At 45.0% G+C, this 25,895-nt stretch overlaps 1 protein-coding gene across 1 annotated transcript; it reads left to right on the top strand.

Moving 5' to 3' along the window:
• The first annotated feature begins 3,101 nt into the window (after window positions 1-3,101).
• Window positions 3,102-24,987, top strand: LOC119004470 (TCDD-inducible poly(ADP-ribose) polymerase). The gene is made up of 7 exons (XM_037071396.1): window positions 3,102-3,417; window positions 4,544-5,596; window positions 14,854-15,043; window positions 15,489-15,676; window positions 19,366-19,677; window positions 21,310-21,567; window positions 23,602-24,987. The coding sequence occupies exons 2-7, from the start codon at window positions 4,569-4,571 to the stop codon at window positions 23,789-23,791; spliced, it is 2,166 nt and encodes a 721-aa protein (XP_036927291.1). The 5' UTR covers window positions 3,102-3,417; window positions 4,544-4,568; the 3' UTR covers window positions 23,792-24,987.
• Window positions 24,988-25,895: the final 908 nt, after the last annotated feature.

Raw genomic sequence — 25,895 nt, 5'->3', positions numbered from 1 at the left:
TTGTACACATTTCTGTTCATTTCTGACCTCTTGAACCGCAGCCTGTGGCCTGGACATGGAAAAATGTAAAACTGCACAGAGGTCCATTGGTGGTTTGTGGGTGTTATGGCGTAAGATGGTTTGCATGTAAATTGCTGTGGCACAACATCAGGAGGCTTTTGCCCTTTTGACCCCTTGTCATTAAAGCTCAGGGGGTTAATGACGCGAGATGTTAAAAGGGGACAATTAATCTTATGAATAACATATTCAGTTTCCTCCATAGTGGCTCCCACAAGGACCCTGAGGGGGAAATGAGGGTTGCTTTAATTTCCTGTTATTTCACTTTCTAGAACAATAGGAAAAAAGTACAAGACTGCAGGTTTCATCCCACTGTTATCTCCCCTCTGTACAGAGACAAACACTGAACACAAACAGGTTTTAAATGCTTGATTGAGTTTTTAGATGTCTTGATATAACCTACTTGTAGAAACGTGCCTCTAATTCCTGTTGAAAGGGAATAATAGAGCACAGCTTGTGACTGCCACAGCAGGCTTGTCAAGAACCACTCATCTAATGTCACATAGGCAGTGTTAGTCGAAAATCAGTTGCATTAAATGATAACTGTTACCACACGCAGCATGTTGCGTAATATCCGAGAACCCCTGAGTTGCTGCTTCTATGATCTGGCGTAAACAAATACGTGGTAAAGTTGCATTTTTCAGAGCGCAGAGACCAGCCCCGTTCCAGAAATCCACTCTGAGCTGGCTTGTCTGCAAACAACGAAACTTACGGCGGAAGGCGGTGTAGCACAGCAGGTTCCTAAAACCCTACTTCTGGTAAAACAGGGAGGAGAGGGAAGTTGACTCAACGCACGGTCAGTAAACACAACACTCCTTTATGGAAATGTGACAGATCAGCTAGCAGGACAGAGTCTGCCTTCCTAATTACTTTTAGAAACCAATAAACACCAGAGAAGCTTATGTAGGTGACTCATTCTCTTCACAGCTGCCTTTGGTAGAATTATAATTATGTCTCAACAAGTTTCATGTTTAGTCTCATGCGAAATGATCTGGTGCGATTGAACATCAGGTTCCTCATGGACTGTAGTTTCACCTCTTTGCAAGAAATGTCATGAGAGGAGTGACAAGATCATCTTCAAGCAAGACCCTGCAAACAAATTATTAACACATTTCCTGTCAGCACACATGATCTTTTGCTTGAGACGAATACGTTTGCTCAAGTACCGTATTTATATACAGTTTTGATTGCTGATTAACATTAAATGCTGGTTACCAATTTCTAATGAGACATATAAAGGGTTAATAATTGATAACTAATGCCTTTGTCATGACGTTAATTATTATAGCGCATTATAGATAATAATAGGCCGATCATTTCCGTGCCATGTAGAAAAATCCATTCGTTGGGTGAATAGGGTTTTTAAGGAACCAGTCCTCAAAGTGCATTGTTCTAAAGTCGGAATAACAACCAGGAAAAAAATAGGCACCTGCCCTTGGGGGCTTCATACCCACAGGGTCTCTAAAACCCCACTTCACTGCAAGTCAATTTGTTCAGGAATGTGCACCACTGGAGTCAAACATTAAGAAGGGTCTGGCATTATTACCTGATAGTAAACTGTCTAGTGGGGGGATCTCACTGTTGTAGCATTTAAGGACCTTTAGATTGTGTTCATGTGATGCATGTTCCCTAATAAATAATGTGTTTAAACTGATTCACAAATAGAAAACCTGATGCTGAGTAGTACTGGTCCAGTATGGGACTGGTTCTTTTTTGCTTATTTGTGTGCAGTCTAGTTAATGAGATCGGATGGGTCACTAGCAGAGGTGTGGACTGGATTCATCGCTTTGATGGCTTGAAACTTGACCTGATAGAAAATAGATTACTTGAGAGTGGACTTGGACCTGGAAGTTAAACACTCATGACAGAACTTGACTTGAGACACGACAACTTGAACGACTTGTCTGTGTTCAATTTAGGTTTTTGCTTAGTTTTCCAAGTGTTTTTTTGGTATGGCTGTCAGTATTTCTCTGTTTTAAAGTGATGGGGAAGGATTATTTTGATTGAGAAGAAATTTAGATAACAAATAAATTAGCTTTTATGAAGTGTTTTCTTTTTGGTTACATGACATGTATCGACCTAAATATCAACGATTACAATCCAAACTGAATCAATTGTCATAGTGTTTGAGCAGGTTAGAAAGGTTGGCCAATAACGTTAGACAGACACTAACACTGTGTCCTTTCTCTTTATAAAGATTAAATACTGCAGGTTAGACTGCAGAATATTAGAGGGTAAAAAAGTGGCTTGATATGCAGTAACAAAGGACTCATCGTGGCTCGACCTCACTTGACAGAACTTGTGACTTGACTCGACTCAGACATGAAAAAATTACTTGGGACCAAAACAGGGGCTCAACTCCTTTTTTCCCCTGGGGCCCTTACAGGTAAACACATCACACATCTAAAAGTGCATTATGAATTATATAATGATACATATGTACTCACCTAAAAACAATTTTAAAACATGGGTTTTACTTGTAGTGTAGTTTTTGCATGTTGAGGTATTACTACTTTTACTGAAGAAACTGTCTGTCATGGATATGTGAAGTAATGAATTTTTTTTTTTTTTTGTTGCTTTTTATTACTTCCAGGACCCCTGAAGGTCCCCACACCCCCATGAAGCTTCTTCAGCCAGACTATTCTCTCTCTCTCTCTCATTCTTCCCCAAGGTTGAGGGTAGGAGAAGGGGCCCTGTCCTCCGTAAAAACGTGGGAGACAGGAGGTGCACGGTCCTTCCACCAGAAATCTCTCCCCTCTCTCATCCTGCTGGTAAGGCATGATGATGTATGCTTTTAATTTTGTATTTGAAACTATGAATACAGTTCGACCACCGTGGGTCTTCTTCAGGCCGAGGCACACAAAGAAATGAAATAGCTGTGCTGGCAGACTGTCAGGTGTATGCCTTCTTCTCTCCCCCAAATGTTAGGGTGAGGGATAGGGTTAACCCTAACCCGTCTCTCCCTCCTCCTCCCCCCCCCCCCTCTCTGGAGCGAAGCCCCGCCCCTGACCAGGTTGCGAGGGGGCGGGGCCTGGCTGTACGGAGCCTGGAGGCAGCCAGAGCGTCCTCTCGGCACAGCTGTGCTTCCCCACTCTTTGTCGGCGTCTGCTGCTTTCTCCTGCGCTTCTCTATCCGGCAGAAGGATACAAAGAGAGAGGCGGACAGCATGAAATAGAGACGGAGCATGAGAGCGGCGGAGGCAGCAGAGGGACGCGACAAACCCAGCCGGACTACAGTCTAGTCCACACACGGATACTATTATCTCCGGACTGGATACGGAGCTCCGCCGATGTACGCACTGGATTTCACCCACCAAAGAGTGTCGAGACCGGGGGGAGAGGGGCGGACTTTATCGCGCAGGTAGGGGTTTTTTTTGTCGGAGAAATGCGGTCCGAGGGTTGTTCGTCTTTTTGCCTGAAGCTTGACATTCGCTCCGGGAGAGCTGCGCGATCACTGAGAAAAAAAAGAAAAAAAAAATCACCCCGGCCGACTACTGCAGTGCTCCGGTGTTCGGCTTCGGAGAAGTCCCGCACATCTCCGGGTCGGCCGGAGGGAGTGTTCGTGAAGCGGGGGGAGAGCTGCTGGTGGAACCGGGGAGCCCGATGTAGCTTTTGTCGCTGCTCCGCCGCAGTGCCTTGTGTGTGTGTGTGTGTGTGTGTGTGTGTGTGTGTGTGTGTTTCGATTGTAGCCTACGTGCAAACTTGCTCGGGCAGCGATGTGTAAGCGGCACGTAGACGGCAGGGGCCGCGTATCGGACTCCCGTGATCAAAATATATGGTCCCGGGAGAGAGGGGTTTTGTTACAGTGCTGATTTTATCGCTCCTGCTCGGAGACGCAGCTGTAATTGCAGGCATGACGTTAGCAAAGAGACCAAAGACCGCAGAATAAAGAGCAACAAATACACTGATTATCTGTGTATCCCCGTGTTTTTTTGTTTTTTTTGTTTTGTTTTTCCTCTTCCCTCCTCCCTTCATATGATTAATCTGAGGCTGCTGACTCCGTGCTCGGGATTAGGTAATATTTTTCCGCTTCAGCTCTTCTGGCTGCGAGCGTGAACCCGTCTCTCCTCTCTGAGAGCGGAGTGACTCTAACAGGCTACACTCCTGTAACACTCCTGTATGGGCTCATCTGATAATGTGCCTGTGTCAGCAGATCATTATGGTGGATGCTGCTGCTGCGTTATTCCTGTTCTATCTGCAGGGTCATTACGGGATCAGACCCAGCCTGTGGCTGTTGTCGGAGAGGTTAGACAGGTTTCGTTTCGGCACACAGAGCGAGGGCTTTCTTTTCTCTTTCCTTTCCAGGAAAGGAAACATGAGTTTTCACGGTTATTTTTATGGCATAATTGCGCGTCCGAGCAGCCTGTTAATCATGTCTCCATGCGCCAGGGTGACTTCACCTTGGGAAACTAATATTTGGGGATTATAGGTGTTAAGTTTAATGACTGTCCCTTTCTTTCTCTCTCTTTCTTTCTCTTTCCCCTCAGGACCGTCGGGCTGTGGTAGCTAACCATGGATAAAACTTTGCACATTCTCCAGAAATCCGCAGACGGTGTGCCGACTGGGATCTCGCTGGATATGAGTCTGAACATGGACGAAGGGGAGGATTTCACCGAGCAGCAGATCGTGGGGCTCCCGGACAAAATACCTCTGGTGAAACCTTATTTCAAGAAGAAGCAGAGGAAATTGGACGCCAAATGCCTCCACCGCGCCCTGGAGGATCCTATACTGACCACTTTACTGAGCACGGACACGCTGGTCTCCGGGGACGGGGTGTTTGTTCCCCGGAACCAGCCGGGCCGGACTCCTGGCACCTTGTGCGCGGCGGCCGTGGTGAAACAGAACTGTATGGGCCAGGTGTGTCTCAAAGACCCAGGAGCCGCCGACGATGCCACAGCTGGAGCTGGAGTGCCGGGGCTGATGACCCGGGACGGTGATGTGGAATTAGCCGATACTACTGCGGAGCTGGAGGAGACCGAGCGGCGAGGGGAGCGACCCAAGATCACGGATCCCACCCCCGACAGCCGCTGCTTTCAGCCTAAACCTGGCCTCAGGGCGGCTGGGAGCACCGTGACAATAACGCCCCCCAGCAGGGATATACCTCCCGTGGTGGCACCCCAGGCTCCTCACCAGGAGGGGGGCATCAAAAGCAATGACCTCTTGACCCCCGGGTCCAAGAGCCCTCCAGTCAAAGACCGCTCAGGCCTCCAGGACCCCCATCCCCTCATCCTGCAGCCCGACAAAGGAGTGCTATTTCAGGATAAAAGTGAGGAGGCCTCCCTCGACCTGGTTTTCGAGCTGCTCACCCAGCTCCAGTATCACACGCATCAGTCGGACTCGGTGGACATTTGTGTGGATTTCCTCCAAGGACAGTGTGTTTATGGGAATGACTGTGCCCACCACCACACCGTGCTGCCCTTCCACTGGCAGATCCGCAGGAGCAGTAGTCAGACGTGGCAGAGCATAGCAGACGACTCCCAGGAACAGCTGGAGAGACTGTACTGCAACCCGGACAATGAGCAAGTCAGGCTCAAGTTTCAGTAAGTGTCCCTCTGCAGTGTGTGCTGCAACCTGCAGGCTGTGTTATCCTGTACTGTGTGTGTGTGTGTGTGTGTGTGTGTGTGTGTGTGTGTACGTCCTCTGGTTAGATACTGGTACCTGCTGCGGGGGGAAGCAGTTACAGAGTGTTTCTGTATTTCTGTTCTGGATCTGTGAACTCTTTTCGGTTCAATCATTTCAGAATGGGAACTGAAAGTGTGATATGCGCACTCGCAGAGGAGCTTCGGTTTCTGTCATGACTTGTTTATTCTGGACAACAACACGCACATGGTATTTATGGTAATCCCTCAAGACACAATTTGAAAAACCATTCTGACAGAGGTCCTCTCAGTGGATTGAACAGGTTGCACAGTGCAGCACACTGTAAGTTCCCGCTGTAAAGGCCACTGTGCGGTAAACCGATAGGTGCATTGTTGCCATGTCACAAGTACCTATGAATTAACAAATATTTGACACTTGTGACATGGCAACAATGGCACAGTAAGCTGATAGTCTGCCCGTGAATGATAAGCACTTCTGGTGTGGCGTGTCTGAAACAGTAGACCTCGGGCCGAGCTTCCTCTTTGGTTTCACCACGATGACTCCACAGCTGTCCTGTGCATGTGCAGGCCGGTGGACTCCAGCCAAGTCAATGTGCCTGTCTGAGTGTTACTGTGTGAAAGTGTGTGTTATGTATCTGTGTGTGTGTGTGATTTTGGCCTTCATGTGGCTCCTAGTTAATCTGTATCATATACCGGGTATGGTGCCCTTGTGTTAGACATGGCGCTGCCACCACCCGGCCCCTGATATTGGTTATCTATTTCCTGTATTTCCTATGCTCCCAAACTCAGCCCCTGATTGGCCAGAGCTCTGTTCAAATCCCAGACTTTTTTTTTTTTTACGGCACTCACGGCACAAAAGCTGTGAACTTCAATGACCCTCGGTTGCCTTGTGCGGTCACTGACACAGACGCACTTGGCAGCTCCTCTCCCTCCCTCGGTCATAAACATGCGCACCGCTGTGTACACACACGCACTCTCGCGCTGCTTGGCACGCAGGCGCTCACACGAACGGGCCGCACAGAGAGGAGCTCAGTGGCTCGCAGCGCTCACACGCACGCCTTTTAGCAGACAGCAGATAAACCTCTCTTTCACTCTCTCACACACACCCACATAGAGACACACACATGCGAGCACTTGGCAGGCCCCGGTGGGGTGACATAAAGGAGCACGCAGCGCTTCCTGTGAAACCGTACTGTTTCACACGCAGCGAGCGCGTCTGTGCCGACTATACTGACTTGATTGGAAACGCAGGTTGATCGAGGTTTATTCCTGTTAACGATATACATGACTGGAGACGTTCCCCCTATGCTGGCCCACATGACAAACCCAAGTCCCAACTTCCTTCAGCCTGGACCTCATGTCTTGTTACATGATCACTTGCAGTGTCCCACAAAGAGCTCCAACAAATTTCAGTCAGTTTTTCAAGCACAATGTCATTCGTTTTCTGGTTCCAGATTCTTAAAAGTAATGACTTGCTGATTTTCTTTGTCTTTTATGACAATAAATGAAGAGTGTTTGGATTTTGGACCAGTGGTTTAACAAAAGAAGCAATTTGAAGATGCCACTTTGGGCTCTGGGAAATTGTGATGAGCATTACACACATTTCTTGATTATTTGCTTTTTTTGACAAAATGATTATTCATAAAAATTTAAATAATCATTGGTTGCAGCTCTAATCCGATCTCAGCATATTAGTGGAGATTTTGTAAAATATTGCCAGCATACTGCTTTTTATGTATTTTTTCTTTTTGTCGTGACTCATGAATATTTTTGTACTATTTCTTACAGCCTACTGTGGCTTCTTCAGGTCTTCAGTTTGTTTCATCTGGCCAGCAGTCCAAAACCCAAAGATATTTAGTACGCCTCACATAAATTTAAAGATAAACAGGGAAATTGTCGCAATTGAGAAGCTGGAACTTGGCATGTTTAACATCTTTTGATCAATTGTCTAGGTCAAAATACTTGCAGATGCATTGAAGTTCTAATATTAGTTTAAAATTATGAACCAAAATTACCAACAGAATGTGAAGAAATGACAGATTTTATGATATATTAGACACATTTTTCAAATTAAGCCTCTCCTAGCTTCCAGTCTGGACCGCTTACTGTGTGGCTAACTGAGCTAACTAGCTAACAGCAGTTTCAGTTAGCAGCAGTTAGCAATTTGTCTGGTAGCATGCCACTCCGTAACATTATCATAACATTTGTATTTTTGTGTTTTGTGTTTCATTTTATCGTTTGATGAATGTGAAGACATATCTTTAATGCAGTTAAAGTTTTAAAATGCAGCACGTTAACTGTGTTTACTCCAAGCGTGTTCTCATAATGTGTTAATCAGGAGATGTGAATGCTCTCATAGACACGTCAATGACACAGCGTCATCATCCCGAACTATCCACCACATCCTTCACATCAACTGGTCGTTGATGATTAACCGAGCCCTTTGGGACCACACGTCTTTTGTCTTTGTTTATATGTATGTGTGTCATGCACACACAGTTTCACGTGTGTGCTCAGCGACTTTCATGTGTCCTCGCGTTTGACTTGTTGACTCATGTTTTCAACTGAAACTCTATGCAAAGTGCGTATTGCTCCACAAACAGGATATGCACCTGGTGGTGTCAACCCAAATTCTTCAGACACCTTCCAAGTGTGTTACGCTCTCACACAGTCAGACAGGACCATCTGGCTCGCTTGCCTGAAACTCCAGTAGAAACTAGAAACACCACAATTATTTCACCAGTATGTTTGAGATGCATTCATTGTTACAATTCAAATCATTATATTCATTTGTGTTGAATGGAGCTGCAACAACCATCCGATTAGTTGTTACCTCTTTAATTAACCGCCAACTGTTTTCTGGCCAGTGCCCCTGTGGTAGCGGGGGGAAACACCAACACTCTCCTGGTGCTCAGATCTTCTAGGCTGGACTGCTAGATGCACAGCTAACTGAGCTAACTAGCTAATGGTAGATATAGTAAGGAGCAGTTGGCTATTCTGGTGATATTTTGCTCCATATTAGCTTTGAATTCATTAGGATGCCACGTCTTACATATTGCACATTCAAATTAAATCTTGGACACGTTTTATAGACCAAACAACCAATCAACTAATCAAGAAACAGATTCATCCACAGCAAAATTGTTTGTTGCGGCCGTGACAGTATTGTGCAAAAGCAGTTTAGTTTGTAATGTGCAGTGAATATTTTGCACAGCGCAGATGTGATCTGTGTTTGTTCTTGGCTTGACTAGCACACAAGCCATTCGAGATCTATCTTTTGATTCCCTACAAGTTGAGTCAGACTCACACATTTGATCTGATAATTAGCTTTTGAAGCCTCTTGACACACGGCCAACTTTTCTCACAGGCTAGATAATCACTTAATTATATCATCCCGGGCACCGTCACCCGCTTTTGAATGTCACCTATGAGGACGTAGCTCTGAAATACATTCTCATCGTGACTGTTCTTTATCACAATCCTCCCCGTTGCCTCACCTGGAGTGACATTTTTGCAAAGCGCTCGAGGCGCAACACTCAACCCAAGAATGTCTATATACGTTTTTGTAACCCTGACCCTAAAAACGGGTTCGGCTGTTTGAGGATGGTGGAGTGAATACACAATGTAAAACATCTAACGTGACGTATAACATCTCCAGTCCTGAGACACACTGGCAGGACTGTAGCCATTCATCAACAGGAAGTAAACACAGGCTAATTCCTGGTTTGAAAAAAGAGCTTTATTCTGTTGTTGCCCTCGTCTAATCCAGCACCACAGTCTGCAACTGCAGTAAGGTGGTGACCTGCCTCTAGTGGACATGAATGTGAAATTGTTTGTTTCGGTGACATGTTGACGCTGGGTAAACTCACTGTTGGTTTTCGGTGCTCTTCGAGCCGAGCAGCCTGTCGGGAGATGAGATGACAAACGCCAAAGTCTGTAAACTGTGCCGTGCTCACACCGTTCTGGCTATTCAGTGCTCAGTTCAGTCATTTACCCGAAGCTTTGTGTTGTGCAGGGTGTGTGCGTGTGTGTGTGTGTATGTGTGTGAGCCCTTTTGATACTTTTCTTTAGAGAACCCAGCCCGTCTTTTCATGCGCGCAAGTACACACCAACTGGGCGCAGGCATCGCTGTGGTAACCATAGCCAAATGATAACATCGTTAGTAATCTAAAGAGCAGCAGATGACTTAACAAGCTCTTCTGTCGGTATGGCAACACAGGCCTGTTTTGCCTCCTGCCCTGTGTGTGTGTGTGTGTGCAGAAGAAAGGGAGTGGATGGGCTTTTTTCTGTGTGTCTGTGTGTGTGTGCGCGCATCTGATGTCCTGCATGGCCTTTTGTAATACATATGTGAGTGTGTGTTCCGTGTCGAGCTGTTCCCATGTGTGTATGATCCATAGCACAGGTTAATCCCATCCATATGATAAGCAGGAATGGAAGTCGGGCTAATCCGCCTTAGTCATGAACTCAGCAGTAAGAAGGAATGTCGCAGTCATCGCTTCTAAAAGTTATACCGTGATAATCTTTGGCTGTACACTCGCTTGCCTACAGATTTATTATACTGTGCTGTTTGTGTGTGTGGGAGAAAGAGAAAACATCTAATTCCCCTCAGCTGATTTAAAAGACTATTACGTGATGTCTGTTATTTACAAGAGAACCAAATCTCATATAGCCGGGCCTACCTCTGGTAATATCTGCGTAAGAAAAACATCTGCGTAACCAAGACAGAGCACCCGCTTTTCGTGTGTGTGTGTGTGTGTGAGCGAGAGAGAGAGAGACTCTTTTGTCGGCCAGGTGATAAAAGCCTCGCTTGTCATCAACTGACATAAAAAGTCACCGGACACCAAGGGCAGAGCGACCTGACACCAAGGTGCGTGTGTGTGAGCAGAGTCATTGGTGTGTGCGGCGTGGGGGATGCCAACACCACCCCCTTATTGTGTCACCAATCAAAGAAAATCAAGGATGGTTGTGTCTTTGAGGGCTTTTTTTTTTTTTGCATGTGGTGATTGTGCGTGTGTGAAAGAAGAGGTGGTGTCGAGATAATCAGACCGCGTGTGTTCACTCTTGGCAGTGTGTGTGTGTGTGTGTGTGTGTGTGTGTGTGTGTGTGTCTGTGTGTGTTTGTGTCAGACAGCCCATGCCATGAATCAGCGGGGCGAGGTCAGGGTCGCTCTGCCTCTGTTACTCAGAGTCTGCCTTTACCTCTACCTTTCCTTTTCCAACTCCTCGTGTGTCTCTCGTCCATTCCTCAATTGTCCCTAAATCGGTGTAAGAGATGTGGAAATGTGTGTGTGTTTTTCTCCTCTGTTTTACCGATCAGCTCTTCCATGTTGTTTTTAATGTCAAACTCATTTATTTATATCCTCCCTCGGCCCTGTTTATTTCACGCTCCCTGCCCGGGGAGAGAGTCTCAGAAATTCAAAGAGCAGTTTGGAGGACTGAGAGCGAGGACACTCTGAACTGTGAGCTTAATGACCTGCTACAGAGGAGGACAGAGACACACTCTTAACAGGAACAATCCAGGACGCGCAGGAGATGACAGAGTACATTTCTTCCTGTTCTCGCGCCCTGTGTGTGTGTGTGTGTGTGTGTGTGTGGTTGGCTTCATGTAATTTGCTCGGAGCCAAAAAACAAAAAAATCAAATGAAACACATTTGAACAGATAGCTAGAGATGTGAATAGCTAGTGAACACGACGAAATGACACTTACCCATGACATCAAGGTGGTGTGTGTGAGAGAGAGAGAGAGAGAGAGAGAGAGAGAGAGAGAGAGAGAAGCCTTCGTCAGCAGTCTTGGTTGACTGACTGACTTATCAAGGCGTGACCGGTCGAAGATTGCGCACGTGTGTGTGCGTGCATGCGTGTATGTGTGTGTGAATCTGTCGAAAGAAAGTGTGCGTGCGTACATGTTTTCTTTTTGGGGATTTTTTTCCCAGCCTGTGACGTTCACAATAGCATGACTGATGCTGGTATGCGGGTCCTTGTGTGTGCAGCCGTGAGAGAGTTCAAAGTTGTGCATGTGTTTGTGTGTGTGTGCTGAAGGCAGTGTAAGGGATTAACAGCCATTTTGACAGTGCGGGGAGTTTTCTTAACCTTTATTTTTCCAGGGGAATGTTTTGCTGAACACAGCTCCTCTCTCTTTTTTTCTTACCTTGCTCTGATCCACACATCCACACCTGGGAGCTGCCCGCTACAAGGACATAGCAGGTTTTGGTGCATTTTCAGCGCCACGTGCTACGCTCAAGGGCCTTCTTCTTTCACCTTTAGCGTACAGACACCCCGCCCTAGTCAGCACTTTGTCGTCCCTTTTTTCCCCCCCTGGAAGACTAAAATACACAGCTTCGAAAACCTTCTCTCTAGGTTTGCATTTTCCGTTGCATGTGTGAACCTTCGCACAGGCTCGGAGCGGTCCCACATTTTCAAGCACAGTCTTGAGAAGTTGTTGACCGTGCCAGGGTGGGTGTGCCTCGCGTCTCTCTCCAACTTTTGATTGGCCTCGCCGTGGAAGCACAGCATCTCAGTGCACTTAATTTAACCAACAGAATTTTATTTTTAGAACGGCACAAACTAGTCTGGGAGCGAGGGTAGGGGGAAAAAAAGGACTGACCTCTCTGGAGACCCGTCTTCATCTGAGTGTGTCAGAGGGAGAGGCTCAGAGGCTGCCTGTAAATGTGACACAGTTAAACTTAACTTCCTCATAATAAATCCAGAATGCGTGCGTGTTTGTGCGTCGTACAGTGCTCTCGAGCTCACACACGCAGAAGCCCTAGACATCATAACACACTGTTGCAGGCAGAAAGCGTTCTGTACTCTGAGACGGGGACAGCGAAAGAGAGAGCAGGCCACGCAGGTGCAGCCAGCCTTCTGCTTCAGACAAAGAACAGAGATCTGTGGAGAGACATAAAGGAGCAGCGAAACAGAGAACAGAGCAGGGAGACGAGGGAATAAATTGAGGAGAAACTAAGAAAACAAAGAGAGCAGGGAAGAACAGGGCTGACCAGAGGTGAAATAAAAGCGGTGATATCTCCACAGTTAATTTGTTTCCACTGCCATCATCCACTCTCTTCAAATTTAATTATCTGTTTCTTTTGTGTGACATGGAAACAGACTTTTATTGTTAACCGAATGCCTGAATGCAGTTTAGAGAACTGTTAAATCTTCCATAGGGTTTGATCTGTCGCTGAAATAAGAATTAATGCCCAATCACAGTTCAGGAAACCTACATTTTCGTAATATATCTGCCCCGTTTCAACTGATAACCTGGTGATCTGATAATGACTGACTCATTCCTTAGTTGCTTAGTTTTGTTTCCTGCATGTGCTCACTGAATGAATTCCTTTTTCACTTCCTCTTGCACAAATGCAGTCACCCCATGACTTAGCAGTATCACTGTCTTTAAATACAGGGTTTATAATTAGCATTTGTATCCATGTGCGTATATGTTTCTTAAAAAATGACTCAGCAGCTCTCATTAGCACCTTCCTGACCGAAACTGACGCGTGTGCACGTGCCTGTATCCCCAGTGACCGGTAATTGTGATCATAGTGGATGAAACTGAATACTTGATGTGAGGTTTTCGCTTCTCGAGGCTGCTGAACTAATAATTCATCGCACTTCCTCTCGGGTTGTCTTTGTTTTTAAATGGGAAACATCTAAAGGCTTTCATTTAATGTGCTTTATTTTGAACAAACCTGAGGCAGAACACAGCCCCTGCTTTACACACACACATGTTTCCAGACAGACACGCACTCACCCACGTCTAACCTTTGACATTACATCCAATTAGTTTCCCTGCGAAAATCGATGAACCCATTAACACCGTCAGGCTGGGTGCATGTTTTTGTGTGATTTGGCCATGTGGCTGTCTTGCAAAGATTGCTTGTCTCTCCATGTGTATTTGGTGTGTGTGTGTGTGTGTTTGTGTGTGTGTGTGTGTGTGTGTGTGTGCGCGCGCGTCTCACCCTCTCTGTCTGTCTGCAGTCCATGGCATAGCGTGCCAATGTATGATGCCCACATTTATCTGAGTGGTATGTCTGACCCAGAAAGGATTTGCCAGAGGCCCTATAGAAGGCTAATGTAGAGAGACTGATGCACACACATACACACACACACACACACTCGGACACACATAGACAATGGGCTTTTGACCCTGCTTGTCGAGACAGAGAGGGGTTAAAGGAGGTTGTATGTGCATGATTAGATTATGTTTACAGCATTTATTTGCTTAGCAGATGTTTACACTTAAACATGCTACAGAATCAATGATCTTGAGCGCAAATGTCAGTAGCACAAAAATGAAAGAGGTCGACATTTTGAGAATTTGCTTGTTCACTCTTTTTGCAGAGAGTTACATGAAAAGGTTGATACCACTCTCATAAGAAAGCTGGAAACAGGGGGAACAAGCTAGCCAGAGGCAATTAGAAATCACTACAAGAAGCTCGGACACTCACATATTATTGTTGTATAAACACAATATAGGCCAAACTAGCCAGCGAAGCTAAGGTGACAGCAAACATATTAGTCACCTCTATAGATATGACAGTGATATTAGTCCTCTTATCTTAGAAAGCACCTGACATCTTGAACTATTCCCATACACATGTCATCATGTTACATTTTTAAATAGCACATCACTTGAAGTCTTGCTCTTGCTTGTTATGTCAGTCTGGACAGAATCTCTCAGGTTCTGGGCTGCTATTAAAGTATGTTAGAGGTGCAATATGTATCAAAACAAACAAACAAAAGGGGGTGGCATATTGTAGAGGACATGCTAACTGCTGCCAACTGTAGCCACCGTTAGCAAGTAAGCTCACTTAGCCGTGCAGTTAGCAGTCTGGACTGGGAGTTTGGAGAACCAGGGGAGTGTTGGTGTTTACATCTCTCACACAGAAACATTAGCTTTAGACTAGGATGGGATGTGGCTAGCTGGTTAGCATGCTACCTTTGGCATATAGATGTTACAACATCATTCACATTGTTGATGAACATGAACCATCACAGTTACTGTAATCATTACACCCTCTTCTGACATTGTATTAACTAAACCACCAGTAGGTTAATTCAGAAAGACAGATAAATCAACATTGAAAATACTTAGATATACTGGTAGATATACTGTTTTGATCAACCGTCTAACTGTATATAATGTTATTTCATGCCGGCTGCAGTGGTTAGTTAATGATTTTTCAATCTGTGTTCCAGGGGTCGAGTGTTTTCCCTAGATTTTGGGGCGATGCGAGTATGTGACCTGGAGTTTGACCGCGTCCGACGACTGACCACCCCCGCCAGCCCTCTACCCATCCCAACGACAAACCCACACCCCAACCCCAGCTGTCACACAGTGTGGAAGTACTACTGCAGAGACAACTTTGGCTGGAGGGAATACTCCGAGGTGAGCCCGTCGGTGCACGTGTGTGTGTGTGTGTGTGTGTTTGTTTGCGTGCATGCTCTATGAACATGAGGCCAGACACATTAACTCTGCCCACACCAATCGATTGTCCTGCCACTGTGATGGGATCGATTTAGACACACACACACACACACACTTGTAAACACCTAAACACCCCTAAACACCACTGCAATTTATTTCACCAAATCAGTAAAGATTGACTTGTTTCTGTCCGTGTGAGTTTGTGTCTCATGATGAAACTCATTACCAAGCTTTGCTTTGTGTTATCAATAGATTGCACCACACCTCAGACATTTCCCTCTCCAAGCTCTCCCTTCCTCCTTCCTCTGATGAATGGAAATGCAGAAACAGTCGGATGTTGAGTCTAAACTCTTCTACGTGTCTTTGTCCACCCCTTCCTTTTTTCTACTTTTCTGCTCCTCCACAGCCGGTGGTGAAGCTCATAGAGGAGGCAAGTTCAAGGGGTCTTAAGGAGGTGCGGTTCATAACGCTCCAGAACCAGTATATCCTCAACATCAGGGAGGGCTTCCAGCAGAATGCCGTCTTCGGGTTCAGGCGCCAGATCAAGAAGCGGCCCATGTTCATGTCCTCCGTGATGCTAACACCCCACCTACAGTAAGTAAAGACAATCAAGACATTCTTGTTCCCGTCTGCTCCAGCAGATGTTAGTGATCCTGAGGTGTCCTCTGTTGTTTTAGTGGCTCTTGGGACAGTGATTGTTTGTTTTTGGATGAATTGCTTTGAAATTTTGGATCGATGTTCACATCCCCCTCAGGATAAACTGTACTCTCTGGAGTTTTTTCTGAATTTTGATTTTTCAGTTCTCTGGTTCATGAGTGAATGCATGAAAAACTCAGCTGCACTTTGTGTTTTGATTGAATTAGTAACAGGCTAAGATGATGAACATGGTAAACATTTTATTTACTACACATCTACCATTGTTATTGTGAGCTTGTGAGTGTGCTGACGTTGGGCCGTAATCTGTTGTTTCTGCCAATAATCCTATCAAATAAAGGACGAGCTGACCAATAAGATAACTGTCTTGGTGTTGTCACCAAAGCTATTGTTTCTGAGCAGTATACTATCCGCAGTGGTAGATTTATATAAACAGGCCTTTCCCTTGCATACCTAACTTTAACGTGCATTATTTGAAGACCATATCAATCAGCTCTACACATGGGTTTAATCAGAACATTACGCAGACTGGACCAGACCAACTGATTTGGACATTTTGGGTCATGTGTTTGACAGGGACTCTCTATGAAGAATAACAGAACATTCTGATCAGCGGTAATTGCAGCTAATCACCAGTAAGGCAAAGTGTCAGGAACAGTCGGTGCCCAGCTGAGAGGTTAAAGTCATTCACTTGATTGATAGTCCCTCTTTGTCTTTTACTGCCTCCTCTGGTTCCTGTTGTTCTCTCTGGCAGAGCCTCGCAGATTGTTCAGCACTCAGATCTCAACCTTGTTCGAGAACATTTTGTATTTCGGATATGAAGCTTCATTGACTATTAGAAACAAAGTCCTCAACTTAAAATGCCTGGAAAGACGCACACAAACACAAAGTTGGCTCTTCAGTATGTGATACACTGTCTCTCATGGCTCTCTGTGTTCTCTGAGTCCTTGTTGGAAGACTGGCAGGCACACAGAGGTCCGTACACAATGCTAATGTCGCAGTCAGGGCTGAATACTCAGAAGCCTATGAACGCCACAGTCACCTTTAATCCGTTCCACACTGGCAGCCTCAGCTGAACTTGAAGCCCAAATTAATACTGCAGATTTTTTGGCAAATCAGACAGAGTCACCGGGACACAGGAGCCGTCATGTGCAGGGTGAAGTGGGCTCGAGCCAGACAGACGGAAAATGAGATAATGAGGCAAATGAGGACAGATGGGACAGAGGACAAAGGACAAAATCCATTCAGCGAGGTCCCACAACTCAAGAAATACCCACTGAAGTGATTGAATTTGGTCTTAAATCTAATTTTTTTCCTCATAACTAGGGAGAAAATCTGTGAACAGGATGCGATATGTCCACTTCTTTCTAAAAGAAAGAACATAATTTAAGGACTTTCTATCTTTCAGCTGCTATTTTATTCAAAGCAGTGAAGCGACTGGCCTCCGCTGCACTCGCCAGTGATATCCCTGAAACAAGTGATACCAGATTGGAAACAAGTGGAGTCATCTCACCCCATTTGCAGAATGTTTCACTTCCTTTGCTGAGCAGGCTGCCGCTGCGGTGTCCTGCCAGTGTCCCGCACAGACAGAAACGCTAGCACGGGCTGTTCCTGCACCGGGGGCTTTGACAGTCATGAGAGGACAAAATGGAGAGCAGGGGACGGAGGAGAGGAAGCGAGAGAAAGAGAAAATTAGATGGAGGGAGAGGGAGACGGAGGAGAGAAAAGAAGACAAGCGAGCCGGGGAGGAAGTGAGAGAGGGCTAAATGGCTTCCAGACTGGCTGCACAGCAGAGTGGAGCTGGTGAATGAAGGAGTGTGAAATGTGACTGTGGGGAGCTGGAATTTGGATCGAGGGATTTGTTCCTGGGACTTTTTTCATCCGTTTGTTGTGTGCGCGCTTCAGTGAATCACAAGAATATGATCACACAGTCACATTATGATGAGAGAAAGCAGGAGGAGTGTTAAAATGTTGTGTGTTAACGCTTGTTTTTTTGCGCTGAATTTAGTGTTTTGAAAGCAAGTCAATGAGCGTCCTCAGTGTGTGTGTGTGTGTGTGTGTGTTTGTGTGTGTGTGTGTGTGTCGGGAACAATCTGTGCTAGGCTTAGAGTTTGGGGTCATTAGCTTGATTGGCACTCCCTCTCCCTCTCTCTTCTCTCTATCCCCATGATGTTATTTTCAGGCGTCTCCTCCCTCCGTCCCTTGTTATCCGTCCCAATCTTTTCTCCCCTTTTTCACTCTTCCTCTCCTCGACTCCGTCACTCTCTTGTTATCTGTCCCTTTTCATTTGACACTTGTTTTCTGCAGCAGGCTGTCTGTGATCTCTTCAAAGCGCACGGGGGAATAGAGACATCGATTGCGGGGAGAGATCGAGACCGTAGAGACAAGATAAGAGAGAGAGAAAAGAGATGAGAAAGAAGAAAAAAAAAAGTGTCACACTGATCACAGTCTCTTGACAGCACGCACATACACACACGCGCGCACCCACACACACACACGCACACTCGGTTATGTCTGAAAGGGCTAACAGCATTTACACTTACAGAGCGATAACTTGACAGCCCAACCACTGTTACTGACTTAGATGCCAGACACAATAGTTTTTTTGTCACTTCCATGACAGCTCAGCAATTGGCATTTTCATCCTCCTCTCTCTTGTTCTCATTCCTGTCTCTCCCTCGCTCTGCCTCCCCTGTCGTCTTGTTTGGTGTCTGGGTTTCATTGTCGTGCAGCCCTGCTGTTTTGTTTGGTTGCTGATGGCTGGCGGCTGCTGTGGAGCTTCTCCGCACCGCTCAGCAGTGCTGTGATGTCATTGTTGACAGTTGGAGAGCTGATGATTTCGGAAAGGTTCATCGCAGCAGGTTTGTTTGACGTCGGGATGCGGCTTTGAATGGAAACACTTTGGAAACACATGCTTTGGTTTGCCTTATTATAAAGCTCCTGCCATAAATGTGTGCTCCTGGTATCATTATCCCAAATGTGCCAGTGATATAAACCACGACACTTCCCAGGGGCCCTGTCCAGGCCGCTAGCTGCACAGCTAACTGAGCTAACTACCTAATGATATGTTGTTCCCCCCATTTGTTTTTGAGTTCTGTTTAATTGGCTATATGCTCAAAGAATACATTTTAATATGTAGTTCACCTGAAGACAGAGTGACAGTTGTGTCCTATTTTCTCAAAATATTATTTTTTACATGTTACCATAAAAAGAGTTAGCAGACTCTCAGACTTTTGGACCCCACTGTATATGTTGTGCTGGATCCTTGTCAGCGAACACATTGCACATTTTAGCGTGTCGGCTGTCCTGTTGAGCAGTCACTTTCATTAGCACTACATTAAATAGTTCCTGCAGGAACTTTCCTTTGAATTTACAGTTCTGTCTCATTTCCTGTTTTGGAAATTGAAGGAAACTATGGGCCCCGTAAAATAAAGCACTACCACATTTAGATAAAAGAGCTACAAGGATAGAGCTGTAAGGAACAGGTTTACTCTGTTATATAAAGTAAGTGTACTTAGTGAGTGTGTGTATGTAGTTCAGTTCAACTATCTGGAAGTACAAAGTTAAAAAACAAACCAAAAAAAAGTCAATTGTAATTTTCTAACCACACATCTCATTTCTCCTTTTAGGACTTTGGGTGGCCTCTCTTCATCTCCCCTCCCCTGTTCCTCCACCTCTTCCTCCTCTTCCTCCTCCTCATCCATGGAGCTCTCCGCGTCACATCCCCTCTCGCCGACGACCACCAACCCACCCAGCCTCTTTCCGGAAACGTGGTTGCCCATGACGATGAGCCAGGACTTCCTGCAGGTACCGGTCTCACGTGAAGACCGCAGCTACCGGACGGTTTACAGCCTTTTCCACAAGACAGTTTCGGAGACCAAGTTCAGGATCATCAAGATCCAGCGTGTGCAGAACCCCTTCCTCTGGGAGAAGTACAAGAGGTGAGCCGGGGAGCGCAAACATTTTTATTTGAGACGTTCTTAAAGCACTTCCTCTCTGCTGGAGATATCATCTATCAATCTGACCTCATATCTAATCTAACAAGTCATTTCCAGTAATCGTAACCAAGTGTTTTTAAGGAAACAGAAACATTTTTTTTCGGGGTCAGAAAGTTCTCTTTCAACAGGTTTCAGTGTCTTCAGTTTTTTTTTCTTTGCATGCTGTGTGGTGCAGCTGCGGCATTGAACTTTGACGCACTTGTGGTTGTTAAATTGAACATAAATCTGCAGAAATAATCAGCAGCTACTCTGTCACGAGAGTGTTATGAGTCTAAGTGGTGGATGTAGCACAGTTGATACTAATTTGTTCCCACAGTCAAGAGATCTGACCGCACTTGGGGACCTAATTAGATTAGAAGCACAGAAGTAAGTCTTTCATATATATTTACATTTATTTGTTTATTTATCATGATTGACACAAAGTGGTGCAGTGTCTCTTGTCTTAAATCCTCTCTTGTCATAGTTTTCCATATTTTGCTGTTGTGGCACAAACTTCGTCTCTTTTTCTGCATTTCTGTTGCTGAACCCAAGGGTATTTCAGACGACACAGCTGCACATTTTGTTGCAGACATAAACATGAATAAGAACATTGTTTTAACAAACACAGGGTGGGTGCGGAACAACATTAAAGGAGGAAGAAAAAACAGAAAATAGGCCAAATGGTACCAGCTGTGTGGGACGGCGGTGGTGTGAGAACACGGAGGATGGAGAGCTGTTTGGTGATGAGGATGTTCCTCTCGCGAACACACAGCGGGCTAACCGCTGTGGTTAGAGCAAGGCAGGTCCTCTCCGCTGTGACAGTTAAACTCTCACACGTTGACTGGTACCGCACGGTTTCACAATGACTGATACCGCATGTGTTGTGTATGTGTGTGTCACTGACTCTAAAAGTGATGCCCCCCTGTGAATGTCAGTTGTTTTTCCTCTTCCCACTCTCGGGTCGTGACAGGGTAACCATAAGTACTTGTTTGCGTGTTTGTGTGTTAAAGTTTTGGAGCAAATTGTATGGCAAGAAAATTGAGGTGTGTGTTTCCGTATGTGTGTGTGTGTGTGTGTGTGTGTGCTTGAAAGCATTCAGTGAATGTAAGCCTGTGTCAGGTCACAAGCTGCAGGGTCACAGGAGGTCATGGTTGGGTCACAGCCTCTCTGTCTCTGAAACGCTTTCGCCTTTGCATGCCTGATTGATCCGCTCAGTCCATCAAACGAGCTGGGAGTGTGTGTGTGTGTGTGTGTGTGTGTGTGTGTGTGCGTGTGTGTGTGTGTGTGTGTGTGTGTGTGTGTGTGTGTGTTGCTCAAGAAAACGGATTAAGCCCGATGTTCTTACCAAGGTTCAGAGCAAGTGCGGCTGTGATCACAGCCTTTGAATAGAAACAGCAGCTGTTTACTAATTTATTACCTTAGAGATGATCTGTCTTAGTGTATCAGCATATTCACATAAAGGATGAACTGCACAGAGGGGTCTTTTGTTCATTCTTTTATCTTTTGGCAAGTAAAGTTAAGCAAAAGCAACTCACTGAAGCAGTTAATTTCATCAACAAATCCCATCTGACCTCCCGCCTCTCTCTGCTCTAACAGGAAGAAGGAGTACATGTCCCGGCGTATGTCGGAGATGGACCGGCTGCTGAGCGAGCGCCACCTCTTCCACGGCACCTCGGCCGACGTGGTGGAGGGCATCTGCAAGCACAACTTCGACCCCCGAGTCTGCGGCAAACATGCCACCATGTTCGGCCAGGGCTCCTACTTCGCCCGTAAGGCCGTCTACTCCCACAACTTCTCCAAGCGCTCGCCCAAAGGAGTCCACTGCATGTTCCTGGCCAAAGTCCTCACTGGCAGGTGTGTGTGGGTGCCGCATTTAACAAGTTGACAGTGGGAACATTTCTCGTCTCTGTGGTGATGGATGGGATTTTTCACAGCTCTCGCTACTTGAAACTTGAACTCTGCAGAAAAACACACTATATGAGGGACTGAATGTGAGAATACAGAATATTTTGGGTGGGTTAAAATTGAGAAACCAGGTGGGAATGTCTGGTTTTGGCTTAATATTTGATAAACCAAGGTACTTCATCACAAAGTCTTATAAATACAATATTGCCTTAAAGCAGTCTTTATTTACTACATTGTCGGCAGTAACCTAATGCAACCAGAGATATCAAAGAGTACTGTGCTATTGTCTCCTGCATTTACTGGTGGCGTAAGCTCTTTAAATCTTTGTGTCTGTCGTATGTCTCAGCTAGAGCTGCAACAATAAGTTGATTAATGGATTTCCAGTTATTTAAAAACGAATTAATTATTTTAGTATTTTTTTTAAAGCATAAATGCAAACATTTTCTGCTTCCAGCTTCTTAAATGTAAGGATTTGCTACGTTTCTTAGTCATTTATAATAGTAAATGAAGAGTCTTTGAGTTTTGGACTATTTGTTGGACCAATTAAGCAATGTGAGCATGTCACTTGAACATTTTTTACGATTCTTTGACATTTTATGCATGAAACCACTAAGCGATTAATGTCAAAAATAATCAGCAGATGAATTCATAATGAAAGTATTTATCAGTTGCAGCCTTAATCTATTACATCGTGCTTGGTTTGGATGTGTTTGCAGGAGGTGACACAGTTTGGGTGGATGCAAAAGTGAGGTTTTGTGTAGCTAGTTTTTATCGGGGTTTCCTGTCTGAAAACAGTGGTGGAAAAAATAAAAACTCCACCAGCTGTATGTGGTGGGGCACCAGAGAGGGCACTGGGATGGCACATTAGTGGGCATTCAGTCATGCTTTAGCTACAATACGGGCACCCAAGAGGGCTTTTGGCGGTGTTTCTTCGAACATGGGGCCATCGTGTCCCCCCTTCCTAGTCTTTACCAGTATGTTCCATCCAGCACATCTGTCTGCTCCCAACCCTATCACTATCTCGCTCTGTCAAACAAACTTTTCAGTGCACACAAGCATTAATTTGGGTCATGGAAATGTTGAGGTTCTTTTCCATAAACCATTGTTCAGCCATGCTGTACACCATACTGCCCCCATTCCTTAAAATGCCAAGTCAAATCAAGAGCCGCTCATGTAAAACAGCTGATTTGGCTGATTCCATCATTCATCACAGGCTTTGTTAGGCTGCGGCAGGGAGCCTGTGCACCCAGAGGATGGTGTCGTGGTTTGGATAGACACCATACATACTCCACCCCCCAACACCAAACCTGTGTTTAATCTGTTCTGTGGCACAGACTTCCAGACCTGAGCAGGGAAACAGACATATGAAGAAGATATCTGTACAGTGTGGTCAGCGCTCCTGTCTGAAACCACATCCGGCACGCAGACTCTTCAATGTCACTGCCTTTCTCTGTAAAGATCCTTGTTTTAATATGTTTTATTTATGACCCCAGAGGAAATGGAACAAAGATTGATGGATTACTGGTCTTAAGAGCTTGACGGGAATATTTAACAGAAGAAAAACGAGCCGGTTACAATGCACTGACTCATTTCATACACATACAGCACATTTATCCCATGCACGAATAGCATATGCTTATATCATTTAGAGTTCCCTAAAACACATTATTGTAAGCATTACATTAAGAAGAGGCTTCTTTTAGATTCATCCTGTGTGGCTCCAAGGTTGCAGAGCTGAATGGAAATCTTTAAGCAGCATTTTTAAAAACTTTTGGTTAAAGTCTGAGATTTTGGGCTGTTTGACTTCCGTAACATGTCTTTTGTCCAAGTGCTTGAAAGGAAATAGTTTAAAGTGAACAAAATGTACATTAAAGTGTTAATCAGGTATTTTAGTTTTTTCTCATTTGATGGTGATTTATATTTAAGTGTAGTGTCTTCACTTTTAAAGTCCTAACCCTGTCCCTCTCCTCTGTGATTATGCAGGTTAACTGTAGGAAACCCCTCCATGCGGCGACCTCCACCCATCAACCCCCGTGACCCCTCCAGTGACCTTTTTGACTCCTGTGTGGACAACTGGGTGGACCCCCAGATCTACGTCATCTTCAACGATGACCAGAGCTACCCTTACTTTATCATTCACTATGAGGAGGTACCCAGCACTGTCACCATCTAAGCCCTGGATCAGACCTGGATCTGTCTGTATTTGCACACACTTTGCTCATGTAGTCTGTCGATGTGCGAGATGGGTGGAGTTTTCCACTTGGGACGAAAAGGAATGGAAATTTGGATTGGGACTGTTGCTTCAACCAACTGAACTTCACCCATCTGCTGCGCTAAACAGGTTAAAACCGTCAGACAAGTTTGCAAATACTCAGCTGTTTAGGTCTACAAGTCAACTGGATCCAACCAGACTGGACTGCAGTAAAGACTGGTCCAGACCGGATTAAACTGGAAAGAACTGGACTAGCAGAGGACTGTTTCATCCAGCATTCGGAGGTGAATAACAACAGACTTGCCTGGACTCATATACCGCGCTTTGTTATCGAGCATGAACAGGAGCCTGCAGTGGCGATCACGGGACACACAAGGATTTATCTACCTTATTGATCTGGAGCAGATGCAGGAACAACCAAACCCAGCCCTCTTATCATTTAGTTGTATGGCTGTATATGAACTCCACATCAGGACAAAGGCTGCAGTAGACAGTTAGCGTCCTGCCAGTACTGTGAATGACCAGCTGGCCATATTATTATTATTATGAGGAAGCAGCAAGCAACCAATCTAACGCTTCCATAGAGAAACCACGGCGACACTGACTCCTGTCGGTCTCTTACAAAAATCATAATAGTGAGTGTTTACCCGGCCTCCGACCCATTCGTTTTTATTTTTCCAAGTCTATGTGCTGCGTGTTTGAATCTTTTACGTTAGTGGACATGAATCTTGTGGCCTCTTCAAACAGACAACGGACATGAGTTTCAGTGGGACCTTTTACAAATGGACATCCACATATTGTAAAGCCCCCCATGCAGAAGTTTCACATGAAAGCCGGTGCTGTTTCCGGTTGGCGTTTTTGCCTTCGCGCCCACCGCTTAAGTTCCTCGCGGGGTGGATTGAAGAGTGTACAGTTTCTCGCTGAGACTATGTGCTGCAGCAGTGCGGCGGCAGCGCTGTAGCATTTTGTCAACGAACCCCCTCTGAAACTCATCTCTCTTGGACCGCTCTCTCTCTCTGAGACAGTAGACATGTGACAAACTGTACAGATGTTCTCTTTGTTTATATTTGAACTGTGTGCCTTTTGTTCATAAAAATTTTATTTATGTTAGTTTAATGTAACATTGATTAAATAAAGAATCTAAAAGAAAAAAATGACTTATTGGCGAACTTGTGTTTTATTTGAATCATGTCGATTCAGATGTAGAAGCGATGTCGTGGTAATGATAGTAAAACCTCCCTCCTGATTGTCCAGGTAAATGTTACAGCAAGTAGTGTTCACCAAAGGCCTTAGAATTGGATGTGGTTTAATTGGGTCACAGCAAAATTTGCATTTTGTCAGTCAGACATGATTAATTAAAGGTCCAATATGTAAGAATTGGCCACCTGTCAAATTCACACCTACAAATAAGAGGCAGCATATCACCAAAGTAACTGTCATTTCTTCACATTCTCTCGATATTTTAAGTACATTTTTGAGTGTTTTACACTCAAATTCCTACATATCGCCCCTTTAACTTATTGAGATAATCCCTAGAAGCTAAACTTAGTTGTGTATCTTAACATAAAAGGGTGCTGATAGTGGAAAGTAATAAAATATTTTGACATTTTTTGTCTGCACGCTAAATATATGAGACTTGAGGCAGGACATGGTTAGCTTAGCTAACAGTAAAGCCTGGAATTTGGTAAATGACTAGCCTGCAATACTAGCCAGCAAAATCCACCTCTCAAACTCACTGATTCAAATATTCATACTGTTGCTCTTATACTTGTTTTTGTATATGTGTTTGTGTGTGTCAAATGGGACATACAGTGTTCATTACTTAGCTTTAGAGGTGCTTGTAGGTGTTTTTAACTGAGGACAGAACGAGGCTCTTTCCTCCAGTTTACAGTCTTTATGCTAGGCTAAGCTAACTGGCTGTGCTTTATATTTACAATACAAATGTGAGAGTAGTATCAATCTTCTCCTCTGAGTGTTGTATTTCAAACATTGACGTTAAAGAACATCTGGCCTACGCGACACACAGTGAGAGAGGTGGCTCTCAACTGTCGGTCATGCCGAGGAG

Source organism: Acanthopagrus latus, chromosome 2 (genome assembly GCF_904848185.1).
Source record: "Acanthopagrus latus isolate v.2019 chromosome 2, fAcaLat1.1, whole genome shotgun sequence".
NCBI lineage: Eukaryota > Metazoa > Chordata > Actinopteri > Spariformes > Sparidae > Acanthopagrus > Acanthopagrus latus.
The sequence above is the reverse complement of the archived record's forward strand: the minus strand, read 5'-3'. Positions and strand labels throughout refer to the sequence as shown.

What these genes read in the sequence shown, in the direction of transcription:
- LOC119004470 (XM_037071396.1), top strand. Translation starts at nt 4,569, where the DNA reads ATGGATAAAACTTTGCACATTCTCCAGAAATCCGCAGACGGTGTGCCG. An exon ending in CAAGTCAGGCTCAAGTTTCA is followed by an intron (nt 5,597 to 14,853) that starts GTAAGTGTCCCT and finishes TCTGTGTTCCAG; the next exon opens with GGGTCGAGTGTTTTCCCTAG. An exon ending in GCCAAAGTCCTCACTGGCAG is followed by an intron (nt 21,568 to 23,601) that starts GTGTGTGTGGGT and finishes GTGATTATGCAG; the next exon opens with GTTAACTGTAGGAAACCCCT.